General features: G+C 47.4%; 2 protein-coding genes across 4 annotated transcripts in view; both read left to right on the top strand.

Moving 5' to 3' along the window:
• Positions 1-10,443, top strand: part of LOC306778545 (zinc finger MIZ domain-containing protein 2-like) — a 14,519-nt gene extending 4,076 nt beyond the window's left edge. For 2 of the 3 annotated variants that reach the window (XM_079270078.1, XM_079270077.1), the window contains 16 exons: positions 2,078-2,338; positions 2,465-2,624; positions 3,061-3,179; positions 3,262-3,351; positions 3,810-3,999; positions 4,449-4,590; positions 4,725-4,803; positions 5,017-5,148; positions 5,228-5,333; positions 5,881-6,038; positions 6,405-6,472; positions 6,649-6,717; positions 6,802-7,064; positions 7,972-8,141; positions 8,366-8,563; positions 9,974-10,443. In XM_079270078.1, the coding sequence (XP_079126204.1) occupies positions 2,078-2,338; positions 2,465-2,624; positions 3,061-3,179; positions 3,262-3,351; positions 3,810-3,999; positions 4,449-4,590; positions 4,725-4,803; positions 5,017-5,148; positions 5,228-5,333; positions 5,881-6,038; positions 6,405-6,472; positions 6,649-6,717; positions 6,802-7,064; positions 7,972-8,141; positions 8,366-8,563; positions 9,974-10,084 (2,316 nt within the window). In that variant the 3' untranslated portion in view covers positions 10,085-10,443. The remainder of the gene's footprint in view (positions 1-2,077; positions 2,339-2,464; positions 2,625-3,060; positions 3,180-3,261; positions 3,352-3,809; positions 4,000-4,448; positions 4,591-4,724; positions 4,804-5,016; positions 5,149-5,227; positions 5,334-5,880; positions 6,039-6,404; positions 6,473-6,648; positions 6,718-6,801; positions 7,065-7,971; positions 8,142-8,365; positions 8,564-9,973) is intronic. The other variant, XM_079270079.1, reaches the window with a different exon arrangement.
• A 2,244-nt stretch (positions 10,444-12,687) lies between these two features.
• Positions 12,688-18,698, top strand: ppiaa (peptidylprolyl isomerase Aa (cyclophilin A)). The gene is made up of 4 exons (XM_079270096.1): positions 12,688-12,846; positions 13,776-13,895; positions 18,072-18,244; positions 18,316-18,698. The coding sequence occupies exons 1-4, from the start codon at positions 12,778-12,780 to the stop codon at positions 18,446-18,448; spliced, it is 495 nt and encodes a 164-aa protein (XP_079126222.1). The 5' UTR covers positions 12,688-12,777; the 3' UTR covers positions 18,449-18,698.
• The last annotated feature ends 1,194 nt before the right edge of the window (positions 18,699-19,892 follow it).

Raw genomic sequence — 19,892 nt, 5'->3', positions numbered from 1 at the left:
ATTGATAGCCGTTTCCTGGACGTCCACTGAAGGCGTGTTCACGCGACTAGATTACAAAATAAATGCTGTAGGTGTTCAGATCTCTACGATACCTCATATTAGTATAAACCAGACGGTACAAACAATGTAATAGACGCCGTATTTACGCCTAGATGACGTTGTGTTGATGGAGCTGCTACAATGTTAGCTTAGCATAGCACCGATCAAACCAGACTCCATTCAGAAAACAAGTATTTTAAAAGTTTGTTTGTCGTCTTCGAGAGAACGAACTAAACATGAATCCAAACTTTTTACAAATCTGCATCATCATGAATGGTGAAAGCGCGATGCCGCTGTAAACAGGAAGTAGATCGGTTGCTTCGTTAAATCACAGAAACTCGTGGCTCTGCTGGAGGCTGAAGGCTCACTTGTACTGGAGCGCATTCAGCTTTTCTTCCTTTACCGTTTCTGTGTCAACTTCTCAACAGTTAGTTATTAACAGCGTGACGAATCAGGGAAGGACACGTCGTGACTGCTAAGAACCAATCAAGTAGTGAACGCGGGCGTCTACGTCATCGTTTATAAACTCATGCGTTTACCGTCCACACTAGGAGGTTCTCAAACGTATCCGTTTTCGGTGTAAACGTAACAAAAGATATGCGTTTTAAAATGTAGACGTAGTCGTGTGGACATGGTCTACTCCACTAGATCTGATTTACCTGAGTTACTGTCAGGGTTCTTCCTGTAAATAACCTTTCTACCTAATCCAGCTGTGATGGAACATGTGATAGAATGTGTTGTGATAGAACGTGCTGTGATAGAACGTGCTGTGATGGAACGTGCTGTGATAGAACGTGCTGTGATGGAACGTGTTGTGATGGAACGTGCTGTGATGGAACGTGTTGTGATGGAACGTGCTGTGATGGAACGTGCTGTGATGGAACGTGCTGTGATGGAACGTGCTGTGATGGAACGTGTTGTGATGGAACGTGCTGTGATGGAACGTGCTGTGATGGAACGTGTTGTGATGGAACGTGCTGTGATGGAACGTGTTGTGATGGAACGTGTTGTGATGGAACGTGCTGTGATGGAACGTGCTGTGATGGAACGTGCTGTGATGGAACGTGCTGTGATGGAACGTGCTGTGATGGAACGTGCTGTGATGGAACGTGTTGTGATGGAACGTGCTGTGATGGAACGTGCTGTGATAGAACGTGCTGTGATGGAACGTGCTGTGATGGAACGTGCTGTGATGGAACGTGCTGTGATGGAACGTGCTGTGATGGAACGTGCTGTGATGGAACGTGCTGTGATGGAACGTGTTGTGATGGAACGTGCTGTGATGGAACGTGCTGTGATGGAACGTGCTGTGATGGAACGTGCTGTGATGGAACGTGTTGTGATGGAACGTGCTGTGATGGAACGTGCTGTGATGGAACGTGCTGTGATGGAACGTGCTGTGATGGAACGTGTTGTGATGGAACGTGCTGTGATGGAACGTGCTGTGATGGAACGTGTTGTGATGGAACGTGCTGTGATGGAACGTGCTGTGATGGAACGTGCTGTGATGGAACGTGTTGTGATGGAACGTGCTGTGATGGAACGTGCTGTGATGGAACGTGCTGTGATGGAACGTGCTGTGATGGAACGTGTTGTGATGGAACGTGTTGTGATGGAACGTGCTGTGATGGAACGTGCTGTGATGGAACGTGCTGTGATGGAACGTGCTGTGATGGAACGTGTTGTGATGGAACGTGCTGTGATGGAACGTGCTGTGATGGAACGTGCTGTGATGGAACGTGCTGTGATGGAACGTGTTGTGATGGAACGTGCTGTGATGGAACGTGCTGTGATGGAACGTGTTGTGATGGAACGTGCTGTGATGGAACGTGCTGTGATGGAACGTGCTGTGATGGAACGTGCTGTGATGGAACGTGTTGTGATGGAACGTGCTGTGATGGAACGTGCTGTGATGGAACGTGCTGTGATGGAACGTGCTGTGATGGAACCTTTCTGAGTTCCAGGTCTGCCTTTAAGGTTCTTTAAACTTTAAGTGTTTCATCACCTGACACTGAGACTCGTTGTGTTTTCGTGTCAGATGGGAGGTCCGGCCTATAGCAACCAGTTCATGGCCCACTCCGGCCCCCGCGGCCCCCCTGGCATGGCCCCCGGCGGTATGGGCCCCGGGCCTGGACCTAGCAGGGGCCCTCCCTCAATGGGCCACATGTATGTCCCTGGAGGGGGCCCCCAGAGGGTCCCTCAGCACCCACAGCACCCTCAGCACCCTAACTACGGCCCTGGACCACAGCAGGGCCACCTGAGGCCCCCACAGGGCCTGAAACGGCCCTACAACTCTGAGGTGAGTCTGGAGGGGCCAAACTGATCCACATCCACCTCCACCTGGTTTTAATGGGTCTACAATCGAGTTCATTTGTTTTAGATCACATTAGAAATCTTCCTCTGTGTTCGTCTCCTTCGTCCTCAGTCTTTCCCAGGAATGTCTCAGCAGTACGGCGGTCCCGTTGGTCCCAGCGTGAACGTGATGTCGGGTCCCGGTGGCGTCGGCGGTTCAATTCCCGGTTCAGGTGGAGGCGGCCACGGGGGCCACGGTCCGTACTCCAACCCCAACATGCAGTACCATCCAGGTGAGACATCTGCAGGTTCAGCACTTTAACACAACGTGGGATCATTTGTGATTCGTCGCTGTGCTGTGAGATGCACCTGAGAGGGGGAGGAGCTTCCCTCCAAGTCCTTGATGTCCTCAGGATCCTGGAAGCGTCTTCCATTGTTTATAAGAAATATTCATTCAAATTTAGCGAAAGTATCATTTGATAGCAGTTAAAACTCTGGAGTCTTAAAAAAATCAAAACCAATAAATTAAAGAATAAAACAAACTTTTGAAACCAAACATGTTTAAATATAAAAAAGCCAGAATAACATTAAAGTAAATACATGTACTTGTTCTCTGTCAGATGTTAGCTTAGCTTAGCACAAAGACTGGAAGCAGGGGGGAGCTGTTAGCCTGGCTCCTTTTGAAAGTTCAGGTGTAATTCGTGGTCTTTCCCGTCTGTTTACCTTCAGGTCCCGGCGGTCCAGGCTCCGCCCCCCAGCGCTCTGGCTCCTCCCCTTCCTACCAGACCCATAAGATGTCCCTCCCACAGTACCCCCCATCAGGACCACCCAGCTCACAGTACTACAAGGTGAGCAGCTCCATGTGTGTTGTGTATGTACACACATGAGAAGGTAGAAGCAGGTAAACATCAACATGTGGTGTTTGTGCAGCAGGAGCAGTTCAACGGTCAGGGTGGAGGTCTGACCGCCATGACAGGAGGAGGCGCCGGCGTCTACAGCTCCTTCAACCAGCCGTCTGCGGTGAGGACCTCTGAGTGTTCTCATGTGCTTCTACTCCGTTCTCCTCATCCTCAACACCTCTGAGGTGAATGATGTGTTTTTATTTTGTGCTGAAACCTGGAAAAACACGAAGAACAATGGAAACCTCATTTTTATCCTCGTATGAAGGCGAATCACCGTCAAAACCCGAGAGCGCGAATGAGATCCATGCGCGTGAAAATCAAACAGCCGCGCACGTATTTTACTTTGACATCACTCCACCAGCAACATCCGCTCGCGTGTCTTTAACCCGCTCGCTGGCGAGTGGTTTTCCTTTGTGACAGTAAGTGGGCGGAGCCGGTCTCCAGCGTATCTCTACATGTGATTGGTTACGATCCTGGTCTCGTTTGGAGATGGTAGAAAGCAGGAGGTTCATCTGGACCCTGAGGATGACTCAATCTGTGACAGTAAGAATAAATAAGTTGCTCTCTGTGTCTCAGCCCGGTCGAGGGTTGCCAGGTTACCCCCCCTCTCCGGTTCCTGGAAACCCGACCCCCCCCATCACCCCCAGCAGCTCCATGGCCCCGCCCTACATGTCGCCAGGCAACAGTGACGTCAAGCCGCCGCCCTCTTCCTTCCTGCCTGACATCAAACCCAACATGGCCGGCCTTCCACCGCCCCCCCCTTCAGGTACGCACACACACGCACGCACGCACACATGCACACACACACGCACGCACGCGCGCACACACACACGCACACGCACGCACACACGCACACGCACACACGCGCACGCACACACACGCACGCGCACACAAGCACACACACATGCTCACGCATGCACACACACGCACACATGCACACACACACGCACGCACACACATGCTCACGCACGCACACACGCACGCACGCACACGCACACACACATGCTCACGCATGCACACGCGCACGCACGCACACGCACACGCACGCACGCACGCACACGCACGCACGCACACACGCTTCTATGTCATCATAGTGCACGTCTCGGCCTGAATTACTGAAAGAATCTCACTGTTAACGTTGAAATGATCTGATTATTGATGGTGATGATGTCACAGTGTGCAGGTGTCTGACCTGCGATGACTTCCTGTTAACAGGTAACCCCAGCGACGACCTGCGGCTGACCTTCCCGGTGCGTGACGGCGTGGTCCTAGAGCCCTTCAGATTAGAGCACAACCTGGCTGTCAGCAACCACGTCTTCCAGCTGAGAGACTCCGTCTACAAAACACTCATCCTGAGGTACACGCGGTACAAAGCGCTAGCAGCACCGCTAACGGCTAACCGACGGAGGTTCACCTCAGTTACACCGTGATGCCTTCAGGCTCTGCTCAGTGAACCAATCATTAAATCATGAAGTAATCTGTGTCTCTCAGACCGGACCTGGAGCTCCAGTTCAAGTGTTACCACCACGAGGATCGACAGATGAACACGAACTGGCCCGCCTCAGTCCAGGTCTGACCTTCTCCTTCTTCATCTTCGTCTCCTCCTCCTCCGTCTTTTTCGTCTCCTCCTTGTCCTTCTTCGTGTTCTTCGTCGTCGTCTTCTTCTTTCTTGAACCGAGTCACAAACAAACCTGATATAACTGAGTAACAGTAGATGATACAACATGCGTGGACTCAATCTCCTCCTCCTCTTCCTCCTCCTCCTCCTCCTCCTCCTCCTCAGGTGAGCGTGAACGCGACTCCTCTCACCATCGAGCGAGGCGACAACAAAACTTCCCACAAGCCTTTGTACCTGAAGCAGGTGTGTCAGCCGGGCAGGAACACCATCCAGATCACCGTCACGGCCTGTTGCTGCGTAAGGACCTCCCTCACTGACTCACCTGTGTTGGCGCTCAGCTGTGCTTACCTGAACACACCTGTCTGTCTCTCTGCAGTCTCACCTGTTCGTCCTGCAGCTGGTCCACCGGCCGTCGGTCCGGTCGGTGCTTCAGGGTCTGATGAAGAAGAGGCTGCTGCCTGCAGAGCATTGTGTCACCAAGAGTCAGTGGAACTTCTCCTTCTCCTCCTCCTCCTGCTTCTTCTTCTTCTTCTTCTTCTTCTTCGTCTTCTTCTTCTCCTTCTGCTTCTTCTCCTGCTTCGTCTTCTTCTTCTTCTTCTTCTTCTCCTCCTTCTGCTTCTTCTTCTTCTTCTTCTTCTCCTCCTTCTCCTCCTCCTCCTTCTGCTTCTTCTTCTTCTTCTTCTCCTGCTTCTTCTTCTTCTTCTTCTTCTCCTCCTTCTCCTCCTCCTCCTGCTTCTTCTTCTCCTGCTTCTTCTTCTCCTCCTTCTTCTCCTCCTCCTCCTGCTTCTTCTTCTTCTTCTTCTCCTCCTTCTTCTTCTCCTCCTTCTGCTTCTTCTTGTCCTGCTTCTTTTTCTTCTCTTCCTCCTCCTCCTTCTTATTCTCCTCCTTCTTATTCTCCTCCTCCTCCTCCTCCTCCTCCTCCTCCTCCTTCTCATTGTCATTATTCTCCTGCTTCTTCTTCTTCCTTGTTGTTTTTCAATGAACCGAGTCACAGACAAACATGTCATGTCTCTGATCGACTCTTCTCAGTCAAGAGGAACTTCAGCAGCGGTTCGATTCCCGGGACCCCCGGTCTGAACGGAGAGGACGGCGTGGAGCAGACGGCCATCAGGGTCTCGTTGAAATGTCCCATCACCTTCCGCCGCATCCAGCTGCCGGCCAGAGGCCACGACTGCAGACACATCCAGGTCAGAGGAGGCGTCTGTCTGTCTCTCTGTCTCTCTGTCTCTCTGTCTGTCTGTCTGTCTGTCTGTCTCTCTGTCTCTCTGTCTCTCTGTCTCTCGCTCTGTCTGTCTGTCTGTCTGTCTGTCTCTCGCTCTGTCTGTCTCTCTCTCTGTCTCTCTGACTCTCTGTCTGTCTCTCCGTCTCTCCGTCTGTCTGTCTGTCTGTCTGTCTGTCTGTCTGTCTGTCTGTCTGTCTGTCTGTCTGTCTGTCTGACTCTCTGTCTGACTCTCTGTCTGACTCTCTGTCTGTCTGTCTGTCTGACTCTCTGTCTCTCTGTCTCTCTGTCTCTGTGTCTCTGTCTGTCTGACTCTCTGTCTGTCTGTCTGCAGTGTTTTGATCTGGAGTCGTACCTGCAGCTGAACTGTGAGAGAGGAACATGGAGATGTCCTGTGTGCAAGTACGTCTCTTATTATTTTTAAGTTATAAAAACACATTTATTATGTCTTTTATAACCTGTGTGTGTGTGTGTGTGTGTGTGTGTGTGTGTGTGTGTGTGTGTGTGTGTGTGTGTGTGTGTGTGTGTGTGTGTGTGTGTGTGTGTGTGTGTGTGTGTGTGTGTGTGTGTGCGCGCAGTAAAACCGCTCTGTTAGAAGGTCTGGAGGTGGATCAGTACATGCTTGGAATCCTCATCTACGTTCAGAAGTAAGAAACTCCATTTATTCAGACTTTACTTTGATAGTCTTTTATTTTGAAGGACCATTTCCTGTACTGACTCCCCCCCCACAGCTCTGAGTACGAGGAGATCACCATCGACCCGGTCTGCAGCTGGAAGCCGGTCCCGGTGAAGCCGGACCTCCACATAAAGGAGGACCCCGACGGTCCGGTTCTGAAGCGCTGCAGGACGCTCAGCCCGAGTCACATGGTGCTGCCTAGCGTCATGGAGATGATCGCATCGCTAGGCCCCGCCCCCTCCTCGGCCGCCTCCTCCCCGATGCCCTACCCCCCCCTACCTACAGGGGGCGGCGGCGCGGTGGACTACCCGGGACCAGGTACCCAGATCCTCCTGGTCCACTTAGAGTCTCAGGATGTCCTGCTAAAACAAGAGATCAACAACCAATTATTGTCTCTCTGTCTGTCTCTCTGTCTCTCTGTCTGTCTGTCTGTCTGTCTGTCTCTCTGTCTGTCTGTCTGTCTCTGTGTGTCTGTCTGTCTGTCTGTCTCTGTGTGTGTCTCTCTGTGTCTGTGTGTCTCTCTGTGTCTGTCTGTCTCTGTGTCTGTCTGTGTCTGTCTGTCTCTGTGTCTGTCTGTCTCTGTGTGTGTGTGTCTCTGTGTCTGTGTTTGTCTTTCTCTGTGTCTGTCTGTCTCTGTGTGTGTGTGTCTCTCTGTCTCTGTGTCTGTCTGTCCCTGTGTCTGTCTGTCTCTGTGTCTGTCTGTCTCTGTGTCTGTCTGTCTCTGTGTCTGTCTGTCTCTGTGTGTGTGTGTCTCTCTGTGTCTGTGTCTGTCTTTCTCTGTGTCTGTCTGTCTCTGTGTCTGTCTGTCTCTGTGTCTGTCTCTGTGTCTGTGTCTGTCTGTCTCTGTGTCTGTCTGTCTCTGTGTCTGTCTGTCTCTGTGTCTGTCTTTCTCTGTGTCTGTCTGTCTCTGTGTCTGTCTGTCTCTGTGTGTGTGTGTCTCTCTGTGTCTGTGTCTGTCTTTCTCTGTGTCTGTCTGTCTCTGTGTCTGTGTCTGTCTTTCTCTGTGTCTGTCTGTCTCTGTGTCTGTCTGTCTCTGTGTCTGTCTGTCTCTGTGTGTGTGTGTGTCTCTCTGTCTCTGTGTCTCTCTGTCTCTGTGTCTGTGTCTGTCTTTCTCTGTGTCTGTCTCTGTGTCTGTCTGTGTCTGTCTGTCTCTGTCTGTCTCTGTGTCTGTCTGTCTCTGTGTCTGTCTGTCTCTGTGTCTGTCTGTCTCTGTGTGTGTCCTCAGCTCCGTCCTATCCCAGTCAACACTCTTTCTCAGACTTCACTGGTCCTGGGACTCCGGGGGTCGGGGGGGATTTCGCCTCCCCCGGCCCCCCCCCTCTCTCCTACCAGTCTGAGCTCTCCAGTGCCCTCCTCACCCCCGACAAACCCCCCCCACACCCACTGGCTGGACAGGTATGTTAACACCTTAATCTTCATCTTCATCATGTTAATGATTATTAATGTTCACTCAGTTCACCTCTTCTCTCCTTTCCTTCCTCTCCTCTGTCCTTCTCTTCCTCTCTTCTTTCTTGTTTCCTTCTCTTTTACATCCTGCCCTCAATCCTTTCCTCTCCTCCTCTCCTCTTTCCTCCTCTCCTGTTTCCTTGCCTCCTCTCCCCTCCTCTCCCCCTCCACAGATGTCTCTCTCGGGCCGTCTGGACTCCACTTCCCATGGTGCTCCTCTCTCCCAGCAGCAGTCGCAGGGTCTCCACGGCAACCCCCAGATGGGGGGGGGCAACATGATGATGCAGCGTAGCAACCAGAACCCCCGTCTCCTTGGCGACGGCTCCTTCGGTCTCGGGGGGGCGACGGATAATACTGAACCATCTCTAGACGTGAGATTATATTTAATATTATCATATAAATATACATTTATATACAGAGATGAACTCATGAATACATCAATAATCATAGTGGATGTTATATACTTTTGTACAGCATGTGTATGAGTTGTATTTATAGAGTATATATATATTTAAATATATGATGCAATGTATTTAAATACATTGGATCTTGTATTTAAATACATTGCATCATGTATTTAAATACATTGCATCATATATTTAAATACATTGCATCATATATTTAAATACATTGCATCATATATTTAAATACATTGCATCATATATTTAAATACATTGCATCTTGTATTTAAAGACATTGCATCATGTATTTAAAGACATTGAATCATGTATTTAAATACATTGCATCATATATTTAAATACATTGCATCATGTATTTAAATACATTGCGTCTTGTATTTAAAGACATTGCGTCTTGTATTTAAAGACATTGCATCATGTATTTAAATACATTGAATCATGTATTTAAATATGTTGCATCATATATTTAAATACATTGCATCTTGTATTTAAAGACATTGCATCATGTATTTAAAGACATTGAATCATGTATTTAAATACATTGCATCATATATTTAAATACATTGCATCATGTATTTAAATACATTGCGTCTTGTATTTAAAGACATTGCGTCTTGTATTTAAAGACATTGCATCATGTATTTAAATACATTGAATCATGTATTTAAATACATTGCATCATATATTTAAATACATTGCATCATATATTTAAATACATTGCATATTGTATTTAAAGACATTGCATCATGTATTTAAATACATTGAATCATGTATTTAAATATGTTGCATCATGTATTTAAATATGTTGCATCATGTATTTAAATACATTGCATCATATATTTAAATACATTGCATCTTGTATTTAAATACATTGCATCATATATTTAAATACATTGAATCATGTATTTAAATACATTGCATCATGTATTTAAATACATTGAATCATATATTTAAATACATTGCATCATGTATTTAAATACATTGAATCATGTATTTAAATACATTGCATCATGTATTTAAATACATTGCATCATGTATTTAAATACATTGCATCTTGTATTTAAATACATTGCATCTTGTATTTAAATACATTGGATCATGTATTTAAAGACATTGAATCATGTATTTAAATATATTGCATCTTGTATTTAAATACATTGCATCTTGTATTTAAATACATTGCATCATGTATTTAAATATATTGCATCTTGTATTTAAATATATTGCATCATGTATTTAAATACATTGAATCATGTATTTAAATATGTTGCATCTTGTATTTAAATATATTGCATCATGTATTTAAAGACATTGCATCAACAGGAACACGTGTTTAACTCACCGGTTTGTTTGTTGGTGAAGTTGCTTCCGGAGTTGACCAACCCAGACGAGTTGCTGTCGTACCTCGGACCCCCGGACCTCCCGAACAACAACAACAACGACGACCTGCTGTCGCTGTTTGAGAACAACTGAACACACGCACTGTAAGATATGAACTCGTGGACGATGAGAAGCATCAGACTTTTTAAAGAAGAGAACTCTTCAACTTGTGACTCTTTTATTGTTTTTTAATCCTCTGAAATGTTTTCGGATGCTTCGTCCTTCGTTTCCTCCTCGTCTCCTCGTCTCCTCGTCTCCTCGTCTCTCACAGGTTTCATCAGCAGACGAGCCGTCAAACATTTGTTCACATCAGAGGGCCGGCAGAGGGATGATGGGATTTGTAGTTTCAAACATGAAGATGAGCTTTAAAGAAAGTTGACACTCAGCCACAGCGTTATTATTATTATTATTTAGGTTTGATTATGAACCCGTTATTAATCTTTCACACGTGTGACATTATGTGGAAACAACAACAAACCTTTCCATGGAAACGAGTCGTTCATCAGAGGACGTCTCGGACCCAAACGGTCCAAAAGTCTCCTCACGTTTGTCTTTCTGCACAAGGACCAATCAGAGACCAGGTCCTCAGAGACAGGAGGACCAATCAGAGACCAGGTCCTCAGAGACAGGAGGACCAATCAGAGACCAGGTCCTCAGAGACAGGAGGACCAATCAGAGACCAGGTCCTCAGAGACAGGAGGACCAATCAGAGACCAGGTCCTCAGAGACAGGAGGACCAGTCAGAGACCAGGTCCTCAGAGACAGGAGGACCAATCAGAGACCAGGTCCTCAGTCACAGGCGGACCAATCAGAGACCAGGTCCTCAGAGACAGGAGGACCAATCAGAGACCAGGTCCTCAGAGACAGGAGGACCAATCAGAGACCAGGTCCTTAGTCACAGGCGGACCAATCAGAGACCAGGTCCTCAGAGACAGGAGGACCAATCAGAGACCAGGTCCTCAGAGACAGGAGGACCAATCAGAGACCAGGTCCTCAGAGACAGGAGGACCAATCAGAGACCAGGTCCTCAGTCACAGGCGGACCAATCAGAGACAGGAGGACCAATCAGAGACCAGGTCCTCAGAGACAGGAGGACCAATCAGAGACCAGGTCCTCAGCAGGACTGTCTCTGTGGTGTTTCGTTCTTCTTCTTGTGTGAATGAGACTAAAGTTCATCGTGAAGCTTCTTCTTCTACAGTCTTTGAGTTCAGAGGAAGTTCTTTGTGTCTCTTCTTCTTCTGCCTTCATAATAAATGTGATTCTAATTTAAAGAGTCCAAACACAACTTCTTGTCCTGTGATGTCATCACATCTGATAGAAAACCAGGATCCTGATCAACATGATCCAGTCCACTGTTTCCGTGTCTCCTCTCCCTCCTTTCTTCCTTTTCTGATCCCTCTCCTTCCTTCCTCCTCATTTTACATGCTCTCCTCTCTCCTTTGCTTCCTTCCTCCACTGTTTCCTAGCCTCCTCTCCCTCCTTTCTTCTCTCCTTTCCTTGCTTCCTTCCCTCTTACTGTATTAATAATCGTGTTTCCTATGAATCGAGGTGGCTGAGTGTGATTATCTGTATTTTTATCAGGTCAGACGTTTTATATTAAAAGATACTCGTGACTAACAGAACTTGGACCTGTGAAGTTGCCTCAAACTATTGTCCTCCTCCTCCTCCTCCTCCTCCTCCTCCCTCTGTTGGCTGTAGAGTGGCTCGTGGTGTCTCGCCCCGCTGGCTTCTGGGTAAATAAATGTGTACACGATCACACTGATTGTGTTATGATGATCTTTGTAATGTAATAAACACTCAGAGGACATTAGATGCTTTATAATTCTGACCCTCTACGTGCTGAGCTGTGACATCATCACATGATGTATTTAAAGATAATCCGATAAATAACACATCCTTTATATGTTCATGTTTGAACGAGGTCCTGGTGTTTGACCGTAGAGCTCACGTCTCACCTGAACCACCAGGTGAGTCTGATCGATGCTACCCCCCCACCCCGCCTTCAAACCTGTTACCACGGTAACCACATCAACAAAGAAGTACTTTGTACTTGTACTTTACTTCTTCCAGAATCAACTGTCCAACCGAATATAAAGTATTTCAAATGTACTGTAAAACGCTTCTGATGCGTATTTATATTACATGAGAAACTTTGAGTCAATGTTGTACTTTTGGTCTTTGATGTTATAAATAACAGTGACAAAAAGACACAAGTGTGTGTGTAACAATACATCATATATAAGCTCTTGTTTTTTTCTGTGTGTGCGCGCGTGTAATCTTACCGGCCGGACCGCGCCCCTACCGCGTGATCGCGCACTCACATTCTCCGCCTGACAGGGGGAACGCGCGCTTACTGCGGGGACTCGACTTTAACCCTGCGCTGCACGCATTGGGCCCCAGAGTTGTCAGTGATGCGTGGCGCGCGCCGCTCTGGTCCTCGCGATATTCAAGTTTTTCTACCGGGACAGGGAAAAGGGGCGGTGTCACAGAGAGAAAACCATGAAAACATGTCACCCCTCTCCCGAAGCGGCCCATCTGCTGAATGAATGAAACACTCCAAAGGGTCTGTTAAGCGACTGGCCTGTCAAGAGAGGGGCTCCGCTGTTCTGGCTGCTGATTGGCTTACACGGGTGCCGCTCGCATATTTCCGCGTTGCCAATTGGCTGGCCTTGATTTCAAACCGCCCACCGGCGTTTTATATACAATTAAACTACACAGCTCCATCTTTCATCAGCTCCTTGTAGTCAGTCGACCAGTGCACTCGCTCCCCCATTCAGTCTGCTGAAATGCCCGGTACAAGAGTCTTCTTCGATGTCACCTCCGGCGGGGCGCCCTTAGGCCGCGTCGTGATGGAGGTAAACGTTAAAATGCTACGTGTAGCTAATGTTAGCCTGCGGATAGATTCCGCTAACCCTCACGCTTTTGTTTAGTCTAGTTTGAGTCGTGCACGCTGCCCGGGCGGTAGTTCAAAGCACCGCTTGGCTAGCATGTTGAGCTAATAATGCTAACGGAACACTGAGCCGTTTTGTTGCGTTTCGCGGCCTTTTTTTTATACAAGCCCGGGAAATCTACGGGGATACTTTATTTTGTATAAGTCTCGATTCATGACGGGTGTGAATTATGTTTGCTTCATTCCACTGTCAAAACAAAGCTCAATTGAACTGGCTGCGGTGGTTCGCATGTTTAGCCACAGAAGTTAACTGCTCCGGTTCTGGAAAGTTCCACGGCGAGGGGCGGGCCGTCCGCATGATGAAGAAAACCCAGAGAAGGCCGGAAAACAACCTCGATACACTTTTTATTATTTTACAATCCTTTTGTTCCCACAATGAGGAAGCACACATGTAACGGGGCTGTTGGGGGTTTACAGGGGTGCCATTGTGACGCGGGCTTCCCTTCCTCTCCCGTCTGTTGCAGCTGCACACACACTCACACTATCTCTGCTGCAGCCCCCCCACCCCCGATGATGTCTCCGTCTGCTGCAGTGCTGCATTCCTGTTGCCACCATGACTCGGCACAAACTAACCACCTGATCCGTGTTCCCTCTGCGGCGGCTACATGAGTGGTCAGTCTGTTTGTAAAGGTGTTGGATCAAGTCTGCAGAGATGCTGGTTGCAGCAGTAGTGCAGGACAAAGAGCACCTGGTGGTTTTGGCTCTTAGCCTGGATGACAACAGGCCAGATGATCAGTCACTGATTCCACAACCTTCAGCCTCTAAAAGTGTCTTAAACCGTCTGTTTCATTCCTCGTCTTCTCTAATCGACTGACACCGTGTGGTTCTCCGCAGCTCCGTGACGACGTGGTTCCAAAGACCGCCGAGAACTTCAGAGCTCTGTGCACCGGTGAGAAGGGCTTCGGCTACAAGGGCTCCGTCTTCCACCGCATCATCCCCAAGTTCATGTGCCAGGTGAGGGGGGGCTGGTGGTATGAGGCAGTTGTGTCATTTGTACACTAAAAAGTACAGCGTGTGCCTCTGAGACGGAGGACAGGCTGTGCCTCTGAGACGGAGGACAGCGTGTGCCTCTGAGACGGAGGACAGCGTGTGCCTCTGAGACGGAGGACAGGCTGTGCCTCTGAGACGGAGGACAGGCTGTGCCTCTGAGACGGAGGACAGCGTGTGCCTCTGAGACGGAGGACAGCGTGTGCCTCTGAGACGGAGGACAGCGTGTGCCTCTGAGACGGAGGACAGCGTGTGCCTCTGAGACGGAGGACAGGCTGTGCCTCTGAGACGGAGGACAGGCTGTGCCTCTGAGACGGAGGACAGGCTGTGCCTCTGAGACGGAGGAGGACAGGCTGTGCCTCTGAGACGGAGGAGGACAGGCTGTGCCTCTGAGACACTCCGGTACAGTAGGTGGCGGTATGCACTTATGCAAGTTGGTTGTGATCCTCAAATGGAAGAAGAAGAAGCCGCTCCATGTGCAGCTTGTTGTCACACGTCACGTAGGGCTGGGCGATATGGCCTAAAAAAAAAATCTCCGATTTTTTTACAAAAAATCCGATTCACGATTTAAATCGATTTTTTTCCCCCAAAATTTTTTGCAGATGACAGAAGCTGTTGAAAACAATTTTTTCTTTTATTTTGTGATGATTTTCCCAAGTAGGTTGATAAAAATAAAGTGCAAACAAAACCTGAACATTGTAGAAAGGTGCCTGTAGTATACAAAAAGTATTTGGTCACTCTTTTGTTTCCCTGAATCATTTAAATATAAAATTAAATTAAACATAACATTAAATGGCATTAAATAGTAGCCTTCCATTGTAAACAACTGTGCAAATGTAACTTTTTACACTAAGCTTTTCTAACTGAATACACTGATACAAACACAGCATGAAATAAAATGTATGTGACCCTTTAACATTCACATTTTCAAAAGTGCAACATCTGATCTAACATCAACATAACATATTTTGCACAGTAAATAAGTGCATGTAAACAAAATCAAGTGCATTCACAACATAACCAACAGTATTAAACAGTAGTGCATGTTTTTTCTAAATATTTTTTGCCAGGAAGACGGCATCGCTTGTGCTCCCGCGGTCCTGCTCCCTGCTCAGGGCGCAACGCTTCTCCCACTCGGCGGCATGCCTCTGTTTGAGGTGCTGCATTAAATTTGTTGTGCTGCTTGATTTTGTAGCAATAGCTTTTAGACAGACCTTACATCGTGGTGCTGTTTGTTCGGTGTCAGATGACATGAACCCGAACCATTTCCAGACCACCGAAGACACATTCTTCCCTCTCTTAAGAACGAGAGCTTCACTGCTGGCCGCCATTGTTTTCGTTTGTAAACAATGCGCGCGCACTCAACTACGGGAACCCAACGGGGGGGAGGAGTGGGGGCGATTTTCTCGATTTTCAATAAAACACATCGCCTTAAAGCACACATTCGAATTAATCGATTAAATCGATTTATCGCCCAGCCCTAATATGACCCTTTAACATTCACATTTTCAAAAGTGCAACATCTGATCTAACATCAACATAACATATTTTGCACAGTAAATAAGTGCATGTAAACAAAATCAAGTGCATTCACAACATAACCAACAGTATTAAACAGTAGTGCATGTTTTTTCTAAATATTTTTTGCCAGGAAGACAAGCCTGTCTACTACCTCTGGCTTCAGGCATGCACAGTGGCATGTAACAATGCCCCCCCCACACACTGAAAAGCCTCTCAGAGGGGGCACTTGTAGCTGGCACAGAGAGGTATTTCTTTGCTAAAGTACTTAGCCTTGGAAAGTTAAGTTGGTGACGCTTCCACCAGTCAAGTGGATCGGTGTCTGGGTCAACCTGCTGGACCACAGGTCAGTTGTTGCGGAGTAGAATGACATCCCCTCCAGCTCCGCAGAGATCCTTTGGCGTGTACTATTGTACAGCCGAGGCAAGGCAACGTCAGAAAAATGTTTACGGCTTGGTAGCACGTACCTGGGGTCCAAAGCTTTGAGACGGTGAATAAACCCCGGCTTTTCCACGGTGTATATGGGCACCATATCTTTTGCGATATACATCGCGACTGCATCCGTGATGGCTTTCCACCGGGCACTCTTCTTCTCATGCGGAGTACAGTTGGTGAATGTCTCCAAAATGCTGGGTTGTTGTTGTGAGGTGGCGGCGGCGGCGGCCAGCAGTGAAGCTGCTGGCCGCCATTGTTTTAGTTTGTAAACAATGCGCGCGCACTCTACTACGGGAACCCAACGGGGGGGAGGGGTGGGGGCGATTTTCTCGATTTTCAATAAAACACATCGCCTTAAAGCACACATTCGAATTAATCGATTAAATCGATTTATCGCCCAGCCCTAACGTCACGTGATCAGCATGTGTGTCTGACCTCAAGACCTGTTGTTCATCCTGCTCTGTTCTTTAATGTGACGTTACTGGTGCAACAGCGCTGTTAGCTCCCAGCGGTTAGCAGACTGTTAGCGAGCATTACCCAGCATGCAGTTCGGCGGAGAAATTTTATAAATGACAATTTTTAGTGCTACAATTTGTTTATGTCACAAACTGTTATGTCGTGGTGTTTTGCCCTGAACCTCTTTAGCACGATGCCCCGAATTTGGGGGCTCTCGGGCTCATCACCCCTGAAAATATTGTTTGAAAAATGCCCTTATTGTTCGCCAGTATTGTGGATTTCTACAGTTGTTTTTCCGGATTAAACAGCAACGTATGAGCAACACTATCATCTAAGTCACTTCTTACACACTCCAAACACAACTGGACTACAAGCACCTAGAAAACGTGTCATAACAGCATGAAACCGCCGTTGTGTACGCAAATCATGATTTGCACCCCGATGCTAGCAGCTACGAGCTAACCAATGCATTTAATAGCACTAGCATCTGTGGCCGAACGCATAAATACCGCCGGTTTTGCTCTCCGTGGAACCACTAGAATGCTGAGTCGACAACGGTACCATGGCACTGCCCTTCACCGAAAAAAACGTGGGTTTTTGGTCCAGTTTTATGAGAAATTTGTAAAATATCGTAGCAGATTATCCGTTTCAAAGCTCGAATCATTGATGCCAACTGCTTCCTGTTTACTTCAGAGCTGTTTCCAGAATAAGAGCGGTCAATCCAGCATGGGCGAGCGGTATTTACACTCGGGGAGACGCGGCACTTCTTCCAACTTTACTCAATAAAAAATGTGTCAATCAACACCCGATTCGGCACCCGCCTTGCTGAGACTCTGACGCTTCGAAGGCGGGTTCAATGACTGAGATCGACCAATCATAGGCTGACCTGGAGCCCCATAGACACATCAACTGAGAAAACCCTATAAATGACAGGCAGAAACATACTCTGATGTTAGGAATCTCAAAATGATTCCTAGCATCTGTATTTGGATGTATTGAACAATATGAGTGATAAAAAAAGTGAAATATAGTTAGTATATAAAAGTAGAATGTAAGAGCTGCAACAGCTGGTTCGATAATGATGACCTCACGTGACCTCTGTACTAAAGGCTCGTATTCTTCACTTTATCCCACTTTCACCTTTATTCAGCAACGACTGATCAGCTGTGCAATGATTTGAGTTTTCAGGGAGCAGCTGCAGTATTTCAACAACATATCAATGAAAGTGCTTTTTTTTCAGGCGAACCTGATTATTGTCAATTTGAGCTGTGTAATGTCTTCATTTACTGTATGAACCAGCAACATACACACACTATTACCCACTGAACAATCTCCCCAGTGTTGTGATCTGATTATCGCCTCAGAAGTTATTAAAATAGACCTTGTAGTACAGAACTGTCTCGTTAGTGTGACTATGCTGTTTCCGAGCAGAGTCCTACAAATGGGGCCCGAGCTGAAGAGGATTTAAAGAGCGTGGGTTGTTCATTGTTCTAAAGTAAACCATCAGTAGGTTCCCTCTCAATACATGAAGACAACTAGCGCCGTCCGTAGCGCTGCTCGCGGCGAACAATCTATTTAGCTGCCTGTTGTTTCGGCTGTGCACCGGTGTGACAAACTCATATCGTACTGGAAATTAAAACGGATGCGGTATACCGCCCAGCCTAGAGGCAGCGCCACGAAAGAGTGTTTCTGCAACTACACTTCTGTGTGTGTGTGTGTGTGTGGTACACGCAGGGCGGGGACTTCACCAACCACAATGGAACCGGTGGAAAGTCCATCTACGGCAACAAGTTCGCGGATGAGAACTTCACCCTGAAGCACACGACCCCCGGCACGCTGTCCATGGCCAACGCCGGGCCCAACACCAACGGCTCCCAGTTCTTCATCTGCACGGAGAAGACCCCGTGGTGAGCGCTCGCAGGGTGTTTGTCTGCATGTGTTTGTGACGGTGGCGGTGACGGTGATGTCGTCCCTGCAGGCTGGATGGGAAGCACGTGGTGTTCGGCGCCGTGGTGGCGGGCTTGGACGTGGTGAGGAAGATGGAAACCACCGGCAGCCAGAGCGGGAAGACCTCGATTACGGTGGCCATCGCCGACTGTGGTCAGCTCTGAGCTCCAGCACTTAACTGCTGTAGCCACGCCTCTCCTGTAGGCTCCGCCCCCTCTGCCATTCAACATTCCTGAGAGATGGAGAACCAAACGACCCCCCCCACACACACACACACACACACGGACCTTTTGTGATTCTGTTGAGAACATGTTGCTGCATTTGTGACTTTTCCTTTAAATTTCTTTCTCAATGTCCCAACGAGTCTTTTGTTCAGTCAAAAAAAGAATAAGAAAATAAAACCGACAACTAAAAGGTGTTTATTATTCCTCACTACGTCGATTGAACACGTCTTCATTTAGACACTTGATCAGCTGATGGACTGATGAAACCTGGTCACATGGCTCCACCTGCTGCTAGTCTGCAGGTTTAAAGCTGCATTCGGGTAGATTTGGGTTAATGAATGAAGTCATTATGTATTTAATCGTAACGCTGAATCATCAAATGAGCTCAGCGTGTTTGCTTTGAATCTCTAAAGTTCATCAATAAAGAAGACGTTAGAATGAGACGCGATGAACTGATGAACTGATGAACCGTCTCTCCTGCGCTGAGCTCTCAGTGACGTCCAGCAGAGGGCGCTCTGCAGCCGACAGCAGCTTCGATCAACACGTTAATAGTTCTGATCCGAACTACATTCATGGAACTGTTGTGAAAAAATGTTGTAGCTGTCTTTCACACTTAGAGCAGGTTTAAGAATGAAACAGAAGCTCTCAGAGGCGTATAGTTAAATCAAAGCAATAGATTTATTTATCAACAAAGTTATTCAGCCCAGCAGTAATACGTGCACGGGTCACTAATAGCTTCGCTCGCAGAGCTCCACCATTAGACACGCTTAAACACATCAGCGTGAAACTTAATATAGGGGGTCCACCCCTTGATACACATTGGCCAAAGTCAAAGATGCAGGCGTGGCACGTTTTTACGTTATGACACCTGGTTGGAAGCCGTGAATGTCCATTCACCTTGGCCCCTCCCAATAGGCGTTGGTTTCCATCAGTGTGTGTGAGATGATGCATGCCAGCAGACCTAGAGAAAGTGTGTGTGTGAAGAAGCCGGGCTCAGCTGGGGCGTTGGCCCTCGCTTGAATCTCACTGTCTTATCTATCTGAAAGATGGCTGCCTGTTCCTTGTGACGCAGTTAAATAAGTAACCTTTCACCTGCTTCTCTCTGGCCTTAGTGTATGCTGTGAGCACTGTATAAGTGGTTAATAGAGCTGCATAAGCTAATTGTTATTAAAACTACCAATATGCTAGTGATTAATTAAACTGTATATAAGTCAATTGCTACTTAAAGCTGTATATAAGCTAGCTGTTAATTAAACTGTATATAAGCTAATATAAGCTAATTTTATCAACAAATCCCTCTCTTGACGTCTGAAGGACGTCACTTTCTTTACCTTCCTACCCTGTTCACACGCTGGTGTCTGCCTCTGCCTCTCCTGACCCTACC

The sequence above is a fragment of the Melanostigma gelatinosum genome (genome assembly GCF_949748355.1).
Source record: "Melanostigma gelatinosum genome assembly, chromosome: 6".
Classification (NCBI taxonomy): Eukaryota; Metazoa; Chordata; class Actinopteri; order Perciformes; family Zoarcidae; genus Melanostigma; species Melanostigma gelatinosum.
This window is presented reverse-complemented; position numbering and strand designations above follow the sequence as displayed.